We start from the raw sequence: 15,046 nt of genomic DNA on the forward strand, positions 1-15,046 counted from the left end.
AAAGTTAAATTACTAAAAAAAGTATTTAAAAAAAATAAAATAATCGGAATACATCCGATTAATAGCTAAACGTCATGAACATTTTAAAGTTTGAATGAAGTTTCTAGCACAAAGTATTCAGAAGTATAATAAGTAAGTCTAATAAGTAAGAAAGAAATAGTGGGAATATTACAACCTAATAATAAATCACGCGAAGGTGAAGGCCTCATCTTCAGTTAGTGTCGGCATGACACAGAACTGGATTAGATGCTCCATGGTGACCACAGTTAAGTGTTGGGGGTTTTTGCCTTGTAATCTTGGCCTTTTCTCGTGACTTGCCTATGATTGTTTTTCCCCCCCGCACAACAGCAGTAGGAATGATGGGCTCCAATCTTTATAATCCATTATAGCTGTTAGGCCTAGGCTGTTAAATTGACCGACATGATATTAGAAACAAAACATTTTTTGTCATTAGATTAATTGGCCTAATATTTAGTTTGTCCTCCTTTTATTTTGTATTATCTATAGGTATATTTGGCATTTTCTTTCATGATCTACCCTACACTGAGCTGTGAGCAGTAGGCTACTATATTTGGCGCAAAGTGGGGCCGTGTTGTCACCTTTTTCCGAAAAGAATTGCATATTGCCAGTTTACATGGCGATGGTAAGGGTGGCGTTTTTAAAAGATTCCACTCTGGAAAAGTATTCTTCCCGTTTTACTCCGTGAAAGCCCTGCTGCAAGGCGTTTGTACCGAGGAGGCCTAGGCTATGCTGATAATTTGCCGACACAACAAACACTGGAAATAGCCTATCTAATGTGTGGACATAGACATCTGTTGTTTTTACAATAAGTAATTACAGGGGAAAATTTAATTAGAAAATAATTTGACTGTGCGGCCACCACTAGGCCTATAGGCCTACACATCGTACAGGTTATTTAATTCGAATACAATATTTCAATCTTTTAATAACTGGCCTTTAGTAAATTGTTTGATTCATTGATTTAAAACAAATACATTTCAGTTTTCTGTAAAATCATTAATTTGTCAAAAGCATGGCACGGGAACGGACAGTCGTGGGAATAAGGATTTTGCCGCGGCGCGGCTTTCACCCTAAACCATTTTCGTGACAGTTGGTTATAGTGTCAAAATCCTTGTATTGATAGTGTTTATTAATTACCAAATGGATGTCTTCAAATTTTGACCTTGGAGATGACCACCCCCCCTCTACTAAGTGTGGCATATCAGAGGTAGAGTAGGCATTACTTGTAGCTTAAATTATGTTTTAAATGTTTTAAAACATACAGTGTAGCAGTGGAAGTGGGCATGTAGCTCGGTGTCTTAGCTTGCATGTCTTAGCTTGCATGTAGCAAAATTATCACTTATAGACTTAACGGCTTCAGAATGAAAAAAAAAAGATCCAGTGGTAATCCTAAAAGTAATCTACGTAGGGCAAAACATCCATCTGGATAAATTCTGTGTTAACCACATACAGTATGTAGATAGGCAATCATGTAAAGTCACATTATTCTTTTTTTCCATTTCTCATTTTACTGTAGTTACCAGAATGAATGGAGCCCAAATACAACATCAGAAGTTGAATACTTCAGACAATTAGGAGCCAACTACAATAAAGGTATAAAATGGAATCGAATATTGTCAGAAAAACTAAGACACTGTTGCTTAGTGAACATTGGGCCCTCTGGGCTACAACTAGGGTGACGTAAGCCCCTGGGTTACAAACATGTTTTGACCCAATAAAAGGTGCTGCTAACATCAAGTTGTGGGGAGTTGTGTCAGCATACGGAGCATCTCTCTCAGTCAGTGGACAGTATACAAACAAATGACAAGATATTTCCATAAAAAATCCAGTGATTTAAACTAATGCGGTAGGCTATACACTGTTTAGACCGATTGGATAGATCTATCACTTCTTGTTGAACAAAAACCTTATGCTGCTGCCCACATGGAATGTACTGTATGGATATATATGTTATTATTGTGAACATCAAGGGAGTAATTCTATTTACTTTTACTTTTAATTGTCAAGACTATTGTCATGGTATTATTCATGTTCTTCCCTCTCTGCCAGATAGTATGGAGAACCAGACACTCAACAACCATGTTCTTCTCCTGGAGGCGATAACGGTCACCCAACCGGGCTTCTATTCTGCCTTTAGCCTCCTAATCCTCATCTACATGGCTATCATGATGTCCAACATCGGCCTCCTAGTGCTGATTTTCACAGAGAGGAACCTGCACCAGCCTATGTACATCCTCCTGTGCAACCTGCCTGTCAATGACATTCTAGGCGCTACGGTGATAATACCCCGTCTGTTGAAGGACATCATTACAGCAGCGTCTGAACGATATATCTCTTACATTGAGTGTGTTGTTCAGGCTTTCTCAATTCATATCTATGGTACAACGTCTCACACCGTTCTCATGATCATGGCCTTCGACAGGTATGTGGCCATCTGCAACCCCCTGCGCTACTCCACCATCATGAGCAACAGAATGGTGGTCAAGCTGAGTGCGTCTGCCTGGGGAGTGGCCTTAGTCTTAGTGGGGATCCTCCTCGCCCTCACCATCCGGCTCTCACGCTGCAGGAGGGTCATTATGAATCCATACTGTGACAACGCAGCCATATTCAAGCTCTCTTGTGAGAGTGTGTTAATAAATCACATTTATGGTTTTGCGTTTACCATAGTGCTGTTTGTGTCATCTATAGGCAGCATCAGTCTCACCTACCTGAAGATTGCTATAGTTTGTCTGAGGAGTAAGAGCAGTTCTTTAAACAGCAAAGCCCTGATGACCTGTAGCACTCACCTTCTGGTCTACGTCATTGTGTTATTCTGTGGGTTCACTATTATCACGTTGCATAGATTCCAAAACTATGCTCACCTGGGCAAGCTGACCAGTGTGCTGTTTGCTGTGATCCCTCCCTTTCTCAACCCTATTATCTATGGCTTACAATCTAAAGAGATCAAACAGAGGATCTTTAGAATGTTTAAAAAAAACAAGGTGTCCGTCTAATTTTAACTAAACAGTATCTAAACAGTATATACATAAACATATATATATGTATATACTGTTACATATATATATGTTATACTGTATATGTATATACAGTACTATATAATGATGCCAGTCACTCGACCAAGATTTTCTTTGGTTGATGACAGCCCTATTACTATATGTGTGTGTGTGTGTGTGTGTGTGTGTGTCTGCGTGTGTGTGGTGTATATATATATATATATATATATATATACATACATATATAGTACCATACAATATATAATACCATACGATATTGTATTGTCTATTATGTATTATATTGTGATATGATGTTATGTTATGTAAAAACATGTAGGTATTTCATGGGATACTTTCTGCTTGTGAATAATTCATTAAACATAATGAAGCAAGGGGAATGCCACTGAAAACTGAGAACCTTAACTGTTTCATAATTATAATTATTTTCTTTCTTTTCAAATCAAACACATAAGCACCAAACGTCTGAAACATGGTCACAAGTTATCATAATGCAAATGAATAAAACAAGGAGCACATGATGCAGTTTTAAAACTTAACATACAGTATATACAGGTACTAAGAATATTTACTGTAGTAACAGTTTCTGTAATCCATAACAGAATGCAGGCAACCACCATGGCAACAGCAAAGAATGCACAGTATAATTTCATATAATCTGTGAGCCATGACACGCGGAACACATAAACATCGACATAATCTCTTGTAGTTTTCATGATGAAGAAGCCAGACTCATTCACTCATTGCACACCACTTCACACATTGTGCTGTACTTGGGACCACCCTATTGTACCTTTTCTTATTCATCCTCTTCTGTCGTGGGCAAAATTTCCACTGAGGACAAAAAAGGAAGGAAAATACTTGGTCTACTCAGGTCAACTAGGACCTCAGGTCAAATAGGAGCCTGGATTATACAATACTTGGTCTGGGTATCCACCACAGCTAACTGACAATACTGATGACTCAGTACCACAGTATGGTAAACATAAGTAGCAGCATAGAAACAACTTCAAAGAACAGTGGCTGAACAGCAATGTGCAAAGGTGCAATCAATGCAATCCAAAAAATGCAACTACATTCTACACCCTGTCTTGCTCCTGTTGAGTAAAGCACATTTAAACAATTCGCTTTATTCACTTCAGCTGCCATATTGGTCAGTCTGGCGTAATTGGTGGTACGGATGCGGAAGTGCCCGTTGACTCCACTGTTAAAAGTTCAGTATAAAAACAACACTTCAAGAACCAAGAAGGTTCCGGTGCCCTCTTGCAGTGGTTCGCATGGACCAGTGGAGGCTCGTCCATTTAGGCAGGGGAGGACAGTCCTCCTCAGTTTGTGGAGAGAAGAGAGGGATGAAAATATAAATATATGAATTTATTTATTCATAATTAATATTGTCTCAGTTTTGTTCATAAAGCAGGTTTTCCCTATTGAGAAAAACCCATTATTGAAATTCTAAAGCTCCAACAGTGACATCTATAACATGCAGCTGGAGGACCCATAGATATCTATGGAAGGGAGGCTAGCCTCCCTTAGGGCGGGTTCTTTTCTCTTAAATCAGTGTAATGCCTTTTTTTCTTGCTCATTTGTGATTGGCCGAAACGCTGAAAAATTACCGCAAGGGAGGCTAGTACTCCGGCCCTGTCTGAACAGGATTCAGATATTGACATTTTGTTAGTCCAATCACATTCCAGATTCCAGATTTACCACAGTGAAGGCCGATTGAGTCGGCGTTGATGTCTGTGTTTCTCTTCCCTGTGCCATTGGAGACTTTTTCTGTGTTTGTAGCTCCATAATATAATACATCCGAATGTATTATGGGACATATTATACATCAAACTGTTCGTCTATTTGTCTTGATTCTAGCCATCTAAATATCTAAGCTGACATAAATACTTTTTGATTTAGAGCCGTCTGAACACGACAGTTCCACTGGCTGGCTATAGCCGGTAACGTTAGCTACGAGGTGCACGTCAGGCTATGGCATAGGCAGGCGTGCAGATTGGCTGGAGGCGCAAACTGTCAGCAACTCATCCAAAACATTTCTAGAGGGTCGCAACACCGGATCGGAGAAATCCACAGCCTGGCTCCTGCTTGCGTGAGAATTGATCGCTTTGCGTTGCTTATTCCTCATCCAGTGATGGATGGGAAACTTTCAACTGAATGTTCATATTGTTCTGATAATTGTAGGCTATAGCAACATAAGAGTGGCAGCTTTGACAGCAACCCAAATGAGCTAGTGCTAATCCCATAGCTGTACCATTGCTAGCTAGCCATGAGCGAACTGTTGGATACTGCATTTGCGGTGCAACGTATTCCATTGTCCAGTTGTCAAAACTATTTGCCAACAAACTGTTTGAGAGCCAGCACACCTCAGTGTCCCCTAATCAAAAACATTTTTCATATATCACCTTACCTCTCCAGCACCTCACCAATTTAAATTATTTTCTCTCTTTAGAGAAGAGTACAATCCACTACAACAACTATTGCTTACAATGTTTTATTGTTGTTTTGTAATATTTTATCATGAATATGATAAATAAATGCTGCATGTAGTTATAGAAAGTGTTATTCAGTTTTTCATATGCTAAAACTGACTGACTGACTGTAAATCCACTTTAAAGCTGATATTTCAAATAATAACTGACTGATGGAAAGTGCCCCCCCAGCGGCCATGGGCGGTTTGCCTCTCTTCCTCCTGTCCTCCTCAGTTTTTCGAGTCACCTTACCATCCCCCCTTTTGACACATGGTCTCGCCCATGTGTCAACTTAGAAAAATACAGAAACCAAGATTGAGGAAGACGGGGCAGATGGTTAGGCCCCCGCCAAACCTCCTCCTTTTTGGCACAGCCACACTTCTGCCACAGCTTGCGCTCACTGTCCGTGGCCGCGTCCTGAACTTCCTTTAACTGGGTGGAAAGAGTTAGTGAAGGGGAAGCAACGCAGGAGTCATGCAGGCAGAGAGGAGTGCAAGCAGGGGGTAAGCAGGCTGCTGCCTTCGCTGCTGCATCTGCACGAGCATTGCCTTTCGCAACCGGATCAATGTTTCCTGTATGGGCTTCACATTTAACAACAGAAACACGAAGTGGGAGCTGGAGCGCATCTAGGAGGGCAGAGATAAGAGCATGATGTGCAATAAACTTGTCAGTTGAGGTCAAGAAGCCTCAATGTTTCCAAATCATACCAAAGTCATGAACGGCACCAAAGGCGTACCTACTATTGGTTGCGGGCTAACGTACAAGCCTCAGACAAAGCAACCAGCTCAGCAGCTTGCGCCGAGAGGTTCTGAGGAAGCGAGCCTGATGCAACCGTTTCATAATCAGTAACAACTGCCCAACCGACCTGATTCATCCCTGTATCGAAGTTACGTGAAGCAGACCCATCCACATAGAACACCAAGTCCGGGTTGTCAAAAGCAGTGTCGGACAGATCCACCCTGGGGGAACAAACACACACAGAGAAAACCTTTGTACCGGTATTCTTTAATAAACTTTGTTTTACTCTTTGACGCTCGGCATTCAACATCATTCCAAAGAACACTTTGCTACTGAGTTTTTCCACCACACTGTTCTCCCTAGCCATGAACATGCTTACCAAGTCTGCTGAGCCAGAGTGCAGAGGGCCTCTATCAAAATCCAGTCAACGGCAGCCATCCATCAGGGCATTAATGGATGACCTCACAGTCACGACAGAATCAGTCCCAGGCTGCTGGTGGATTTTGAAGGGTCTCAAGAAGTTGGTGGAGTGGGCCCGGACGCGTTTTAAACCTGCCAAATCAAGATCCATGGTGCTGAAGAAAGGGAGGGTGGAGGACAAGTTCTGGTTTAAAATCTCAGGCAAAGCCATCCCTACCATCACAGAGAAGCCAGTCAAGACCTTGAGCAAGTTTTTTGACAGCTCTCTGAGAGACACAACATCTATTCAGTCCACCTGCACTGAGTTGGATGGCTGGATGAAAACCATGGACAAGTAAGGCCTACCTGGGAAGTTTAAAGCCTGGGTCTACCACCACGGCATTCTCCCAAGGATCCTGTGGCCCCTCCTTGCCTATGCCTTCCCAATCTCAACGGTCGAGATCTTGGAGAGGAAGGTCAGCAAACACCTTTGAAGATGGCTTGGGCTACCAAAAAGCCTGAGCAGCATCGCTCTCTATGGGCACAATAACAAACTGCAGCTGCCCTTCAGATCCTTGGAGGAGGAATTCAAGGTGACAAGAGCCAGAGAAGTGGTGCAGTACAGGGACTCGAGTGACCCACGGGTGGCCAATGCTGGGATCCCAGTGAGGACTGGCAGGAAGTGGAGAGCAGAGGAGGCCAGGCTACGTCACAGGAACCTTGTGGGAGTGGTCACACAGGGCCAAGCTGGGCTAGGGTCCTTTCCAACTCCTCAATTGAACACCAGGGGGAAGGAGAGATGGCGCCTTGTCCAGGAGGAGGTGAGAGCAGCAGTGAAGGAGACAAGATCCTGCAAGGCAGTGGGGATGAAACAACAGGAAGCTTGGACAAGATGGGAGGTGATGGAGAGGAAAGTTACCTGGACTGAGCTCTGGAGAGCCGAGCCTCAACGCATCAAATTCCTCATCCAGGCAGTCTACGACGTGCTTCCAAGCCCGTCAAACCTGCACACATGGGGCTTAGCAGACACACCAGCATGCCCCTTGTGGTCCAAGCCAGGAACCCTAGAACACATCCTCAGCTGCTGCACCAGGGCACTTGGAGATGGAAGGTACCGTTGGAGGCATGACCAAGTCCTTAAGACCATTGCTGAAGCCATCAGCGCTGGACTTGTGTGGGCAAAGCAGTTCCAACTCTCCCAGAGAACCATCGCCTTTGTCAGAACTGCGGAGCAGGCAACCCATGCCAGAAGAACATTTGCTGGCATCCTGAACTCTGCAAGAGACTGGCAGCTGCTGGTGGACCTCGAACGGCAGCTGAAGTTTCCCAGCCACATTGCAGTCACCACCCTGCGGCCAGACATTGTCCTCGTGTCTGAGTCCACTAAGCAAGCTGTGATGCTGGAGCTGACGGTCCCATGGGAAGATCACTTGGAAGAAGCCTTTGAGAGGAAACTCTCGAAGTACGCGGGACTGGTCAGTGATTGTCAGCAGGCTGGGTGGAGAGCGAGGTGTCTTCTGGTGGAGGTTGGATTCAGAGGTTTTGCAGCCCGTTCTCTGGCCAGAGCCTTCAGCAGTTTAGGCATCGAGGGACAGAGGAAGAGGAGAGCCATCCGCAGTACTACCGATGCAGCAGAGAGAGCCTCAAGATGGCTGTGGCTCCAAAGAGGAGAGCCATGGAGTCATGGTACAGTAGCTAGCCATCTGGACACAAGCCGGGGTCTGACCAGCCCCGGTTGGGTCACCTGGAGGAGGGTGTATGATGTTGAAAGACCCGAAATACCCGATGATTCCAGGAACATCACTGAAGATGTGTCCAGAGGCATCAGTAGATGTATGTACACAGTTCCCACCATTACAGTAGATAGATATCTTTATTGCAGACTCTATGGTCCATAAAAAACAACAACAACACAAACAAGAATATACATTCCACATAAAAGACAGAGGTCCTATGTCCAATAAAATAAACATTAAAAAGAGTTCAGATACAGACTTTTATGCCAGTGCGCCTATTATTTGCCTCATTAAGATTTATGTTCTTATAGCGTTGTGGCAATAGTTAACTGTTTGTAAGGCTAGATCACATCCCTACGTGCCTCTCCCGTTTCATAATTGTTTCTTTACACAAGTGAATGTTCTGTTTGTACTGTTCCGGCAGGGCTACACACACACTATCCTTCAGACCCATATTGTAATGCTTCACTTCACAGTTTAGCTCACCCCAGTTAAACGAGAAAGAGAAAACACACCAGTGAGTTGCAAAATATACAGTATGTCTTTATTATCATGTAATGTACACAAAAAATGAAAGCATCTGTGGCACAGGAAATGAAAACTGGAAGTGGCCACGTTGCTAGGAGTCAAATTTCACAGAGGGGGTACAATTTTGGATGGGGTGTTTCCAAACAAGGGGGGGTGGGAGGGACATAGAACGGACCTCGATGGCATAATTTCAATACTCTGGCCTGAAAAGGACATAGTTCAGATTATAAAATAGATAGATAACGTTACTCCATTAATCCCCACAGGGAAATTGTCGACAGATAAAGATTTTGACTTGGGTCCAAATATCCTTTAGCTTAAAATTTTAGATTTTGTGGGTGGTGCCAGTCTGCAGTTCAGCTGTTCAGCGCCCTGTTCTTGCTCTTCACACAGACCATGGCTAGTTCGTAGCTGGCTCGTAGTGCAGAGATAACATACTATAGCTTTAAGCATAGTACTGTACTGTATGTTATCTCCAAAAGTACAGAAATGTTAGGAATCAGCATCAAGGTAAACGAGGATTACATTTAACAGTACAGTATGTTGTTCTAACCCTTATATACCCTGTCCTATGATTGAAACATTCATTAACACATTTCCAAACATTCCAAATCTTAATTTCCCCCAACTCCAACCCTCGTCACCATATTGTAGAGGAGAGCAGAAAAATGACCCTTGCATATGTATAGCTACATATATTCCATATACTGCATTTAAAGGTGATGTATGTGATTTGGCTTAGAAGCATTTTTTGTTTCATTCTTATCCAGACAGCAATCAATAAATTAAATGACAATAAAATAAATGTAAAAATCCGGAGGCTAATCTGTAGAAATTGCAGGACTGTAACAAGTCTGTCCAATCATTTAATTAATTTCAAGGTATGAATGGATGCCCGTCAGCCTACCTGCCTGCCTAGCGAGTGTCATTTGTTTTCCCCCAGTTTGGAGGAGCGGCTTTGGAGGGAGGCCTGAAGGGACGGTGGGGATTTTGTCAGTTGCATTTTTCAAAATCTAGCCTACTCTACCTACAATCGCCTACCTTTAAGACTGGCATTAACTTTGATGAAAAATAACTGTCACGACACTGGTGTGATAAAGACTGTACTGTACGTACTGTACATTGGCATTGTAATCTCTATAAGCAGTGATAATGTATGAGCATTTCATTCATATTGGCTGATCTATTAGAGAAATGTATATGGATAGCCCTTAGGTTGTTCGGCACACTATGACGGTGTCTGCGACCTTACAAAAAGGAAGTGTAACACATTTCCAAACATGGCAACTCTTAATGTCCTCCAACTCCAACCCTCTTCCTCTTATTATCATTGTGAAAAATCTTAAAGATGATCTGCCTGATCTCTTTGCTCTGCAGGCCGTAGATGATGGGGTTGAGTCCAGGGGGAACCACATGAAACATGATGGCTGCCAGCTTCCTGTAGTCGGACCACTGAGGGAAACGGTGCAGGAAGATGAGGGTGAAGCCACTCACTAGCATGATGACATAGACGGCCATGTGGGTGGTGCAGGTCTGCAGGGCTCGGCTGTTCAGCACTCTGTTCTTGCTCTTCACACACACCATGGTGATTCTCAGGTAGGTCAGAGTCACGCTCCCTATGGAGGAGCCCAGGAGTACCACAGTAAATGTGAGGCCGTAGATGTTGTTGATGGCGATGCTCTCACAGGAGAGCTTGAACAGTGAGGCGTTGTCACAGAATGGATTCATAATGACCCTCCTGCAGCGGGAGAGCCGGATGGTGAGGCCGAGGAGGATCCCCACTAAGACTAAGGCCACCCCCCAGGCAGACGCACTCAGCTTGATCACCATTCTGTTGCTCATGATGGTGGCGTAGCGCAGGGGGTTGCAGATGGCCACATACCTGTCGAAGGCCATGATCATCAGTATGGTGTGAGAGGTGGCAGCGAACAGATGGCCGCTGAATGCTTGTGTGACGCAGTCAATGTAGTATATATACCGATCTGCACTTGCTACGAAAATGTCACTCAGCAGTCGTGGCATAATGATGGTAGCTCCAAAGGCATCATTTACAGGCATGTTGCAGAAAAGGATATACATGGGCTGGTGCAGGCTCCTCTCAGTAACGATCAGTATTAAGAGGCCGATGTTGGAGACCATGGTAAAGATGTAGATAAAGAGTAGGAGTATGAAGGCTGGGTAGGAGGACCGCTGGGTGACCTTCAACCCCTCTATTTGTAGCACATGGTGGCTGTATGTCTGGTTCTCCATGGGAGCTTCTCACTACCTGGGAGAAAGCAGAGCACATGGGGAGAATACTGTGTTGGAGCTGAGACATTTGGAGGTGTCAGTGAGGGTCACCAACAGAAATATTTGGCAAAGGCATTGCAAGAGAATTTCTACTGCAAGTAGTAATGGATTCTGTTGGACATCTGACATGTACACAACTCTGCAGGTGTTGTATCATTTTGCAATGAATACAGTTGCTTTAGCATAACCTTATGACTATCCAATTCAATCCAATCCACTTTATTTCTATAGCACATTTAAACAACACAAGGTTGCCAAAGTCCTGCACAACAGATAAAACACTGTCAGACACTCTAAAAACTATAAAACAAAAAACTGTTAAAATTAAATACACAGTGACTCAAGACAAAACAACACAGGAGCTCGAGACAATACAAACACAAAGACACGATTCACATACAGCTGTAGACATACACAACACAAGAAATGACAATAAAGCACATAGACAAGTAGAGCACGGCTCACACTGAATCAAAAAGCCAAAGAAAAGAGGTGGGACTTCAGGCGAGACTTGAATGTTTCAAGGGTGGGGGCTATTTTGGTGGGGGTGGGGGACTAGCACACCTATTACATCATACCACATATTCAAACATTCATGATATATGATAAATATAACATAAACATTGGCTTCCTGCAACAGAAGCATGTTTAGGACTAATTCTAGAATCCCACACTGCACCTACAGTACCATTGACAGAGATAGACCCGAAGACAAGTTCTTCTCTGTCTGCCTTACCTTTCCTGACACAGATCATCTCACGCCTGAGATGCCTTTTGAGAGCGGCACCTTTTATTTGGTTTAATGTTGTCTAGAACTCAGGGGGGGCGGGGGTTGTCAGGTCACCCCTGCTCTCTGAGGGACCAATGGTCACTAGGCAAAACTCAGTTAGTAACTATCTGTTGTCAGTTGTTCTTTTATTGAAATCTTCCAATAGTCCATGAACCATGCCTGTGCAGAAGAGGTCTTCTCGGGTCTAAAATGTGGACCCGAAACCGAGATGGACCCGAGACATTCGTTCCGAGATCCGACCATTTTAAAAAATATGTATACCGAACCCGATTTTGTCCAAGAGAAGGAGTAGGACAGAGACCCGAGACCCGAGTCGGATCGGGTATTTTACGGATCCGACAGGCAGTAGTAGCAAGTAGCAGTAGCATTAATCGCTTAGGCTGTCACGGCTGTTGGCTTGCATGCTGTTGCATCACAGTTTGATGAAATTGCGATTTATCCTCTCAATCTTGACAGGATCAATCGCTGTTTTGTCAGGATGTGATGTGACAGCATGGAAATGAAATGGCCGTAAATAAATAAGGCTACACAAAGCTGCCGCTAGGTTTGACCTTGTGGTGGTTTACATAATTCACCTACGGTACTTGAGTGAGGTTAATTGGTTCCGCACGATCTGTTATGTTAGGCGGACTTCCGGATGTTATCTCTCTCTCTGCGAGTTGTTTGACGGAGTAATGAAACGTTCCGTTGATGTCTCACAATAAAGTGAAGTTAGCTCCATTGTTCGACACTCCGCCTCCGACTCCAATTCTTCGGCACTACACTGGTGACCCCGACGTCAGTCCCGAAGATTCCGAGACTGAACCGAACATGGCAAATACCGCCGTTCTTAAATTGCCGGAGTTTTGGGAGACGTCCGCGGCAGCGTGGTTCGCGCAGACGGAGGCTCAATTCGCCCTCCGTGGGATCACAGACGATTCCATACGTTATTACCACGTTGTCTCGGCACTCGGGAGCTCCACTGCGGCAAGAGCAGTAAGTTTCATTACATCTCCCCCAGCCCGGGATAAATATGCAGGGCTCAAAGCTCATCTCCTAAAGATTTTCGAACTGTCACGGCCAGAACGAGCCCGACGTCTTTTCGCGATGAATGGCCTGGGAGACAGCAAGCCTTCTGACCACATGGAAATTATGCTGAACCTGCTGGGTGCAGAAGAACCCAATTTCCTTTTCATAGAGCTTTTTCTTCGTCACATGCCGCCGCACGTACAGACAGCGCTCGCTAACACTACTATTACTGAGCCCCGCGCGCTGGCTGAGGAGGCTGACCGGTTCTTCCTGGCCACCCAGCGTTTCGCCCCTGAGATGCTGGCCCCGACACGCAGTTACGCGCCCCCAGGCGCTGGTGCGTCCTCTATCAGGGGCCCCATCGCCACCGACGGCCTCGCTAGCACAGGCTTGTGCTACTTCCACGCCCGCTTTGGCGCAAAAGCGAAGAGGTGCCGCTCCCCTTGCAACTACAACGCGGGGGGGAAACGCCAAAGCCTGCGCTCAGTAGCGGCTGTGAGCGTGGGCACGACGAACCGGCTGCTTTTCATCAAGGACACCCTCTCCGGGTGCAAGTTCCTCTGCGACACCGGCGCCCAGCGGAGCGTCCTGCCCGCTACAGCGGCCGACACCGCCGGCGGGGCTCAAGGACCGCCCTTGACATCCGCTAACGACTCCCCTATCCGCACATATGGCACAAAGACTGTGGACTTGTGTTTCGGGGGTCAGCGATTTACGTGGGAGTTTGTCACTGCCGACATCTCCTTTCCTCTCCTCGGCGCTGATTTTTTGTGCGCCCACGGGCTGCTTGTGGACGTTAAGAACGGCCGCCTGGTGGACGCACTGACTTTCTCCTCGTTCGCGTGTGTCCGCAACGAGGCGACATACGGCGGTCTCTCCAGCTCGCTCTCGGAGGGTGACAAATATCAGCTCCTCCTCAGTGAGTTCCCCAGCCTGACACGGCCCACCTTCTCCTCCGCCTCAACTAAACATGGGGTCGAGCACCACATCGAGACCAAGGGCCCCCCGGTCCATGCTAGGGCGCGGCGGCTCAACCCTGAGAAGCTGGCGGTCGCTAAGTCCGAGTTCGCCAACATGGAGCGCCTGGGCATTATCCGCCGCTCGGACAGTCCGTGGGCCTCGCCTCTCCACATCGTCCCGAAACCGGACGGCGGGTGGCGACCGTGTGGCGACTACCGCCGCCTGAATGATGCCACTACGCCCGACCGCTACCCTGTTCCCCACATTCAGGACTTCTCTGCCCACCTGGCGGGCAGGCTCCTGTTCTCCAAGGTGGACCTGGTGCGTGGTTATCATCAAGTCCCAGTGCACCCCTCGGACATTCCTAAGACAGCTGTGGTCACGCCTTTTGGGCTGTTCGAGTTTCTGAGGATGCCGTTTGGACTCAAAAACGCGGCCCAGTCCTTCCAGCGGCTAATGGATTCAGCGCTCAAGGACATGCCTTTCGTTTTCGTCTACTTAGACGACATCCTCGTCGCCAGCTCCTCAGAAGAGGAGCATCTGAGGCACCTCCACGACCTCTTCACAAGGCTTGACCAGCACGGCCTGATCGTCAACCCGGCGAAATGCGTTTTCGGGGTGCCCTCCATCCAGTTCCTGGGGCATCTCATCGACATGAACGGGGCCGCCCCCCTCCCGTCGAAGGTGGAGGCCGTTTCCGCCTTTCCCCGCCCACGCTCGGCTCGGGGACTCCGGGAGTTTCTGGGGATGGTGACGTTCTACCACCGGTTCATCCGCCGAGCGGCCCACATCATGCACCCGCTGTACGAGGCCCTTAAGGGCAAAACCCCCGACCAGGACATCGAATGGACGGCCGAAACGGAAGGAGCCTTCGAGGCCACAAAGACCGCGTTGAGCCAGGCCGCGTTGTTGGCCCACCCGTCCCCTGGGGCCCCTGTCGCTCTCACAACCGACGCGTCTGACTACGCCGTTGGCGCTGTGTACGAGCAGTGGGTCGATGGCGCCTGGCAACCGCTCGCCTTTTTCAGTCGTCAGCTGGTCCCCAGGGAGCGTAAATACAGCACGTTTGACAGGGAGCTCCTCGGCCTTTGG

General features: G+C 46.3%; 2 protein-coding genes across 2 annotated transcripts; one reads left to right on the top strand and one right to left on the bottom strand.

Annotated features, from left to right (window-relative positions):
- Nucleotides 1–2,075: 2,075 nt before the first annotated feature.
- LOC311318883 (olfactory receptor 52P1-like) lies at nt 2,076–3,014 on the top strand (the record flags this gene model as incomplete). Its single annotated transcript, XM_084450316.1, has 1 exon — nt 2,076–3,014. The coding sequence occupies one exon, from the start codon at nt 2,076–2,078 to the stop codon at nt 3,012–3,014; it is 939 nt and encodes a 312-aa protein (XP_084306442.1).
- Nucleotides 3,015–10,197: 7,183 nt separating this feature from the next.
- LOC311318884 (olfactory receptor 52N5-like) lies at nt 10,198–11,157 on the bottom strand (the record flags this gene model as incomplete). Its single annotated transcript, XM_084450317.1, has 1 exon — nt 10,198–11,157. One exon carries the CDS (start codon nt 11,155–11,157, stop codon nt 10,198–10,200), a length of 960 nt encoding a protein of 319 aa, XP_084306443.1.
- Between the last annotated feature and the right edge of the window lie 3,889 nt (nt 11,158–15,046).

The sequence above is a fragment of the Borostomias antarcticus genome (assembly GCF_949987555.1).
Source record: "Borostomias antarcticus genome assembly, chromosome: 15".
NCBI lineage: Eukaryota > Metazoa > Chordata > Actinopteri > Stomiiformes > Stomiidae > Borostomias > Borostomias antarcticus.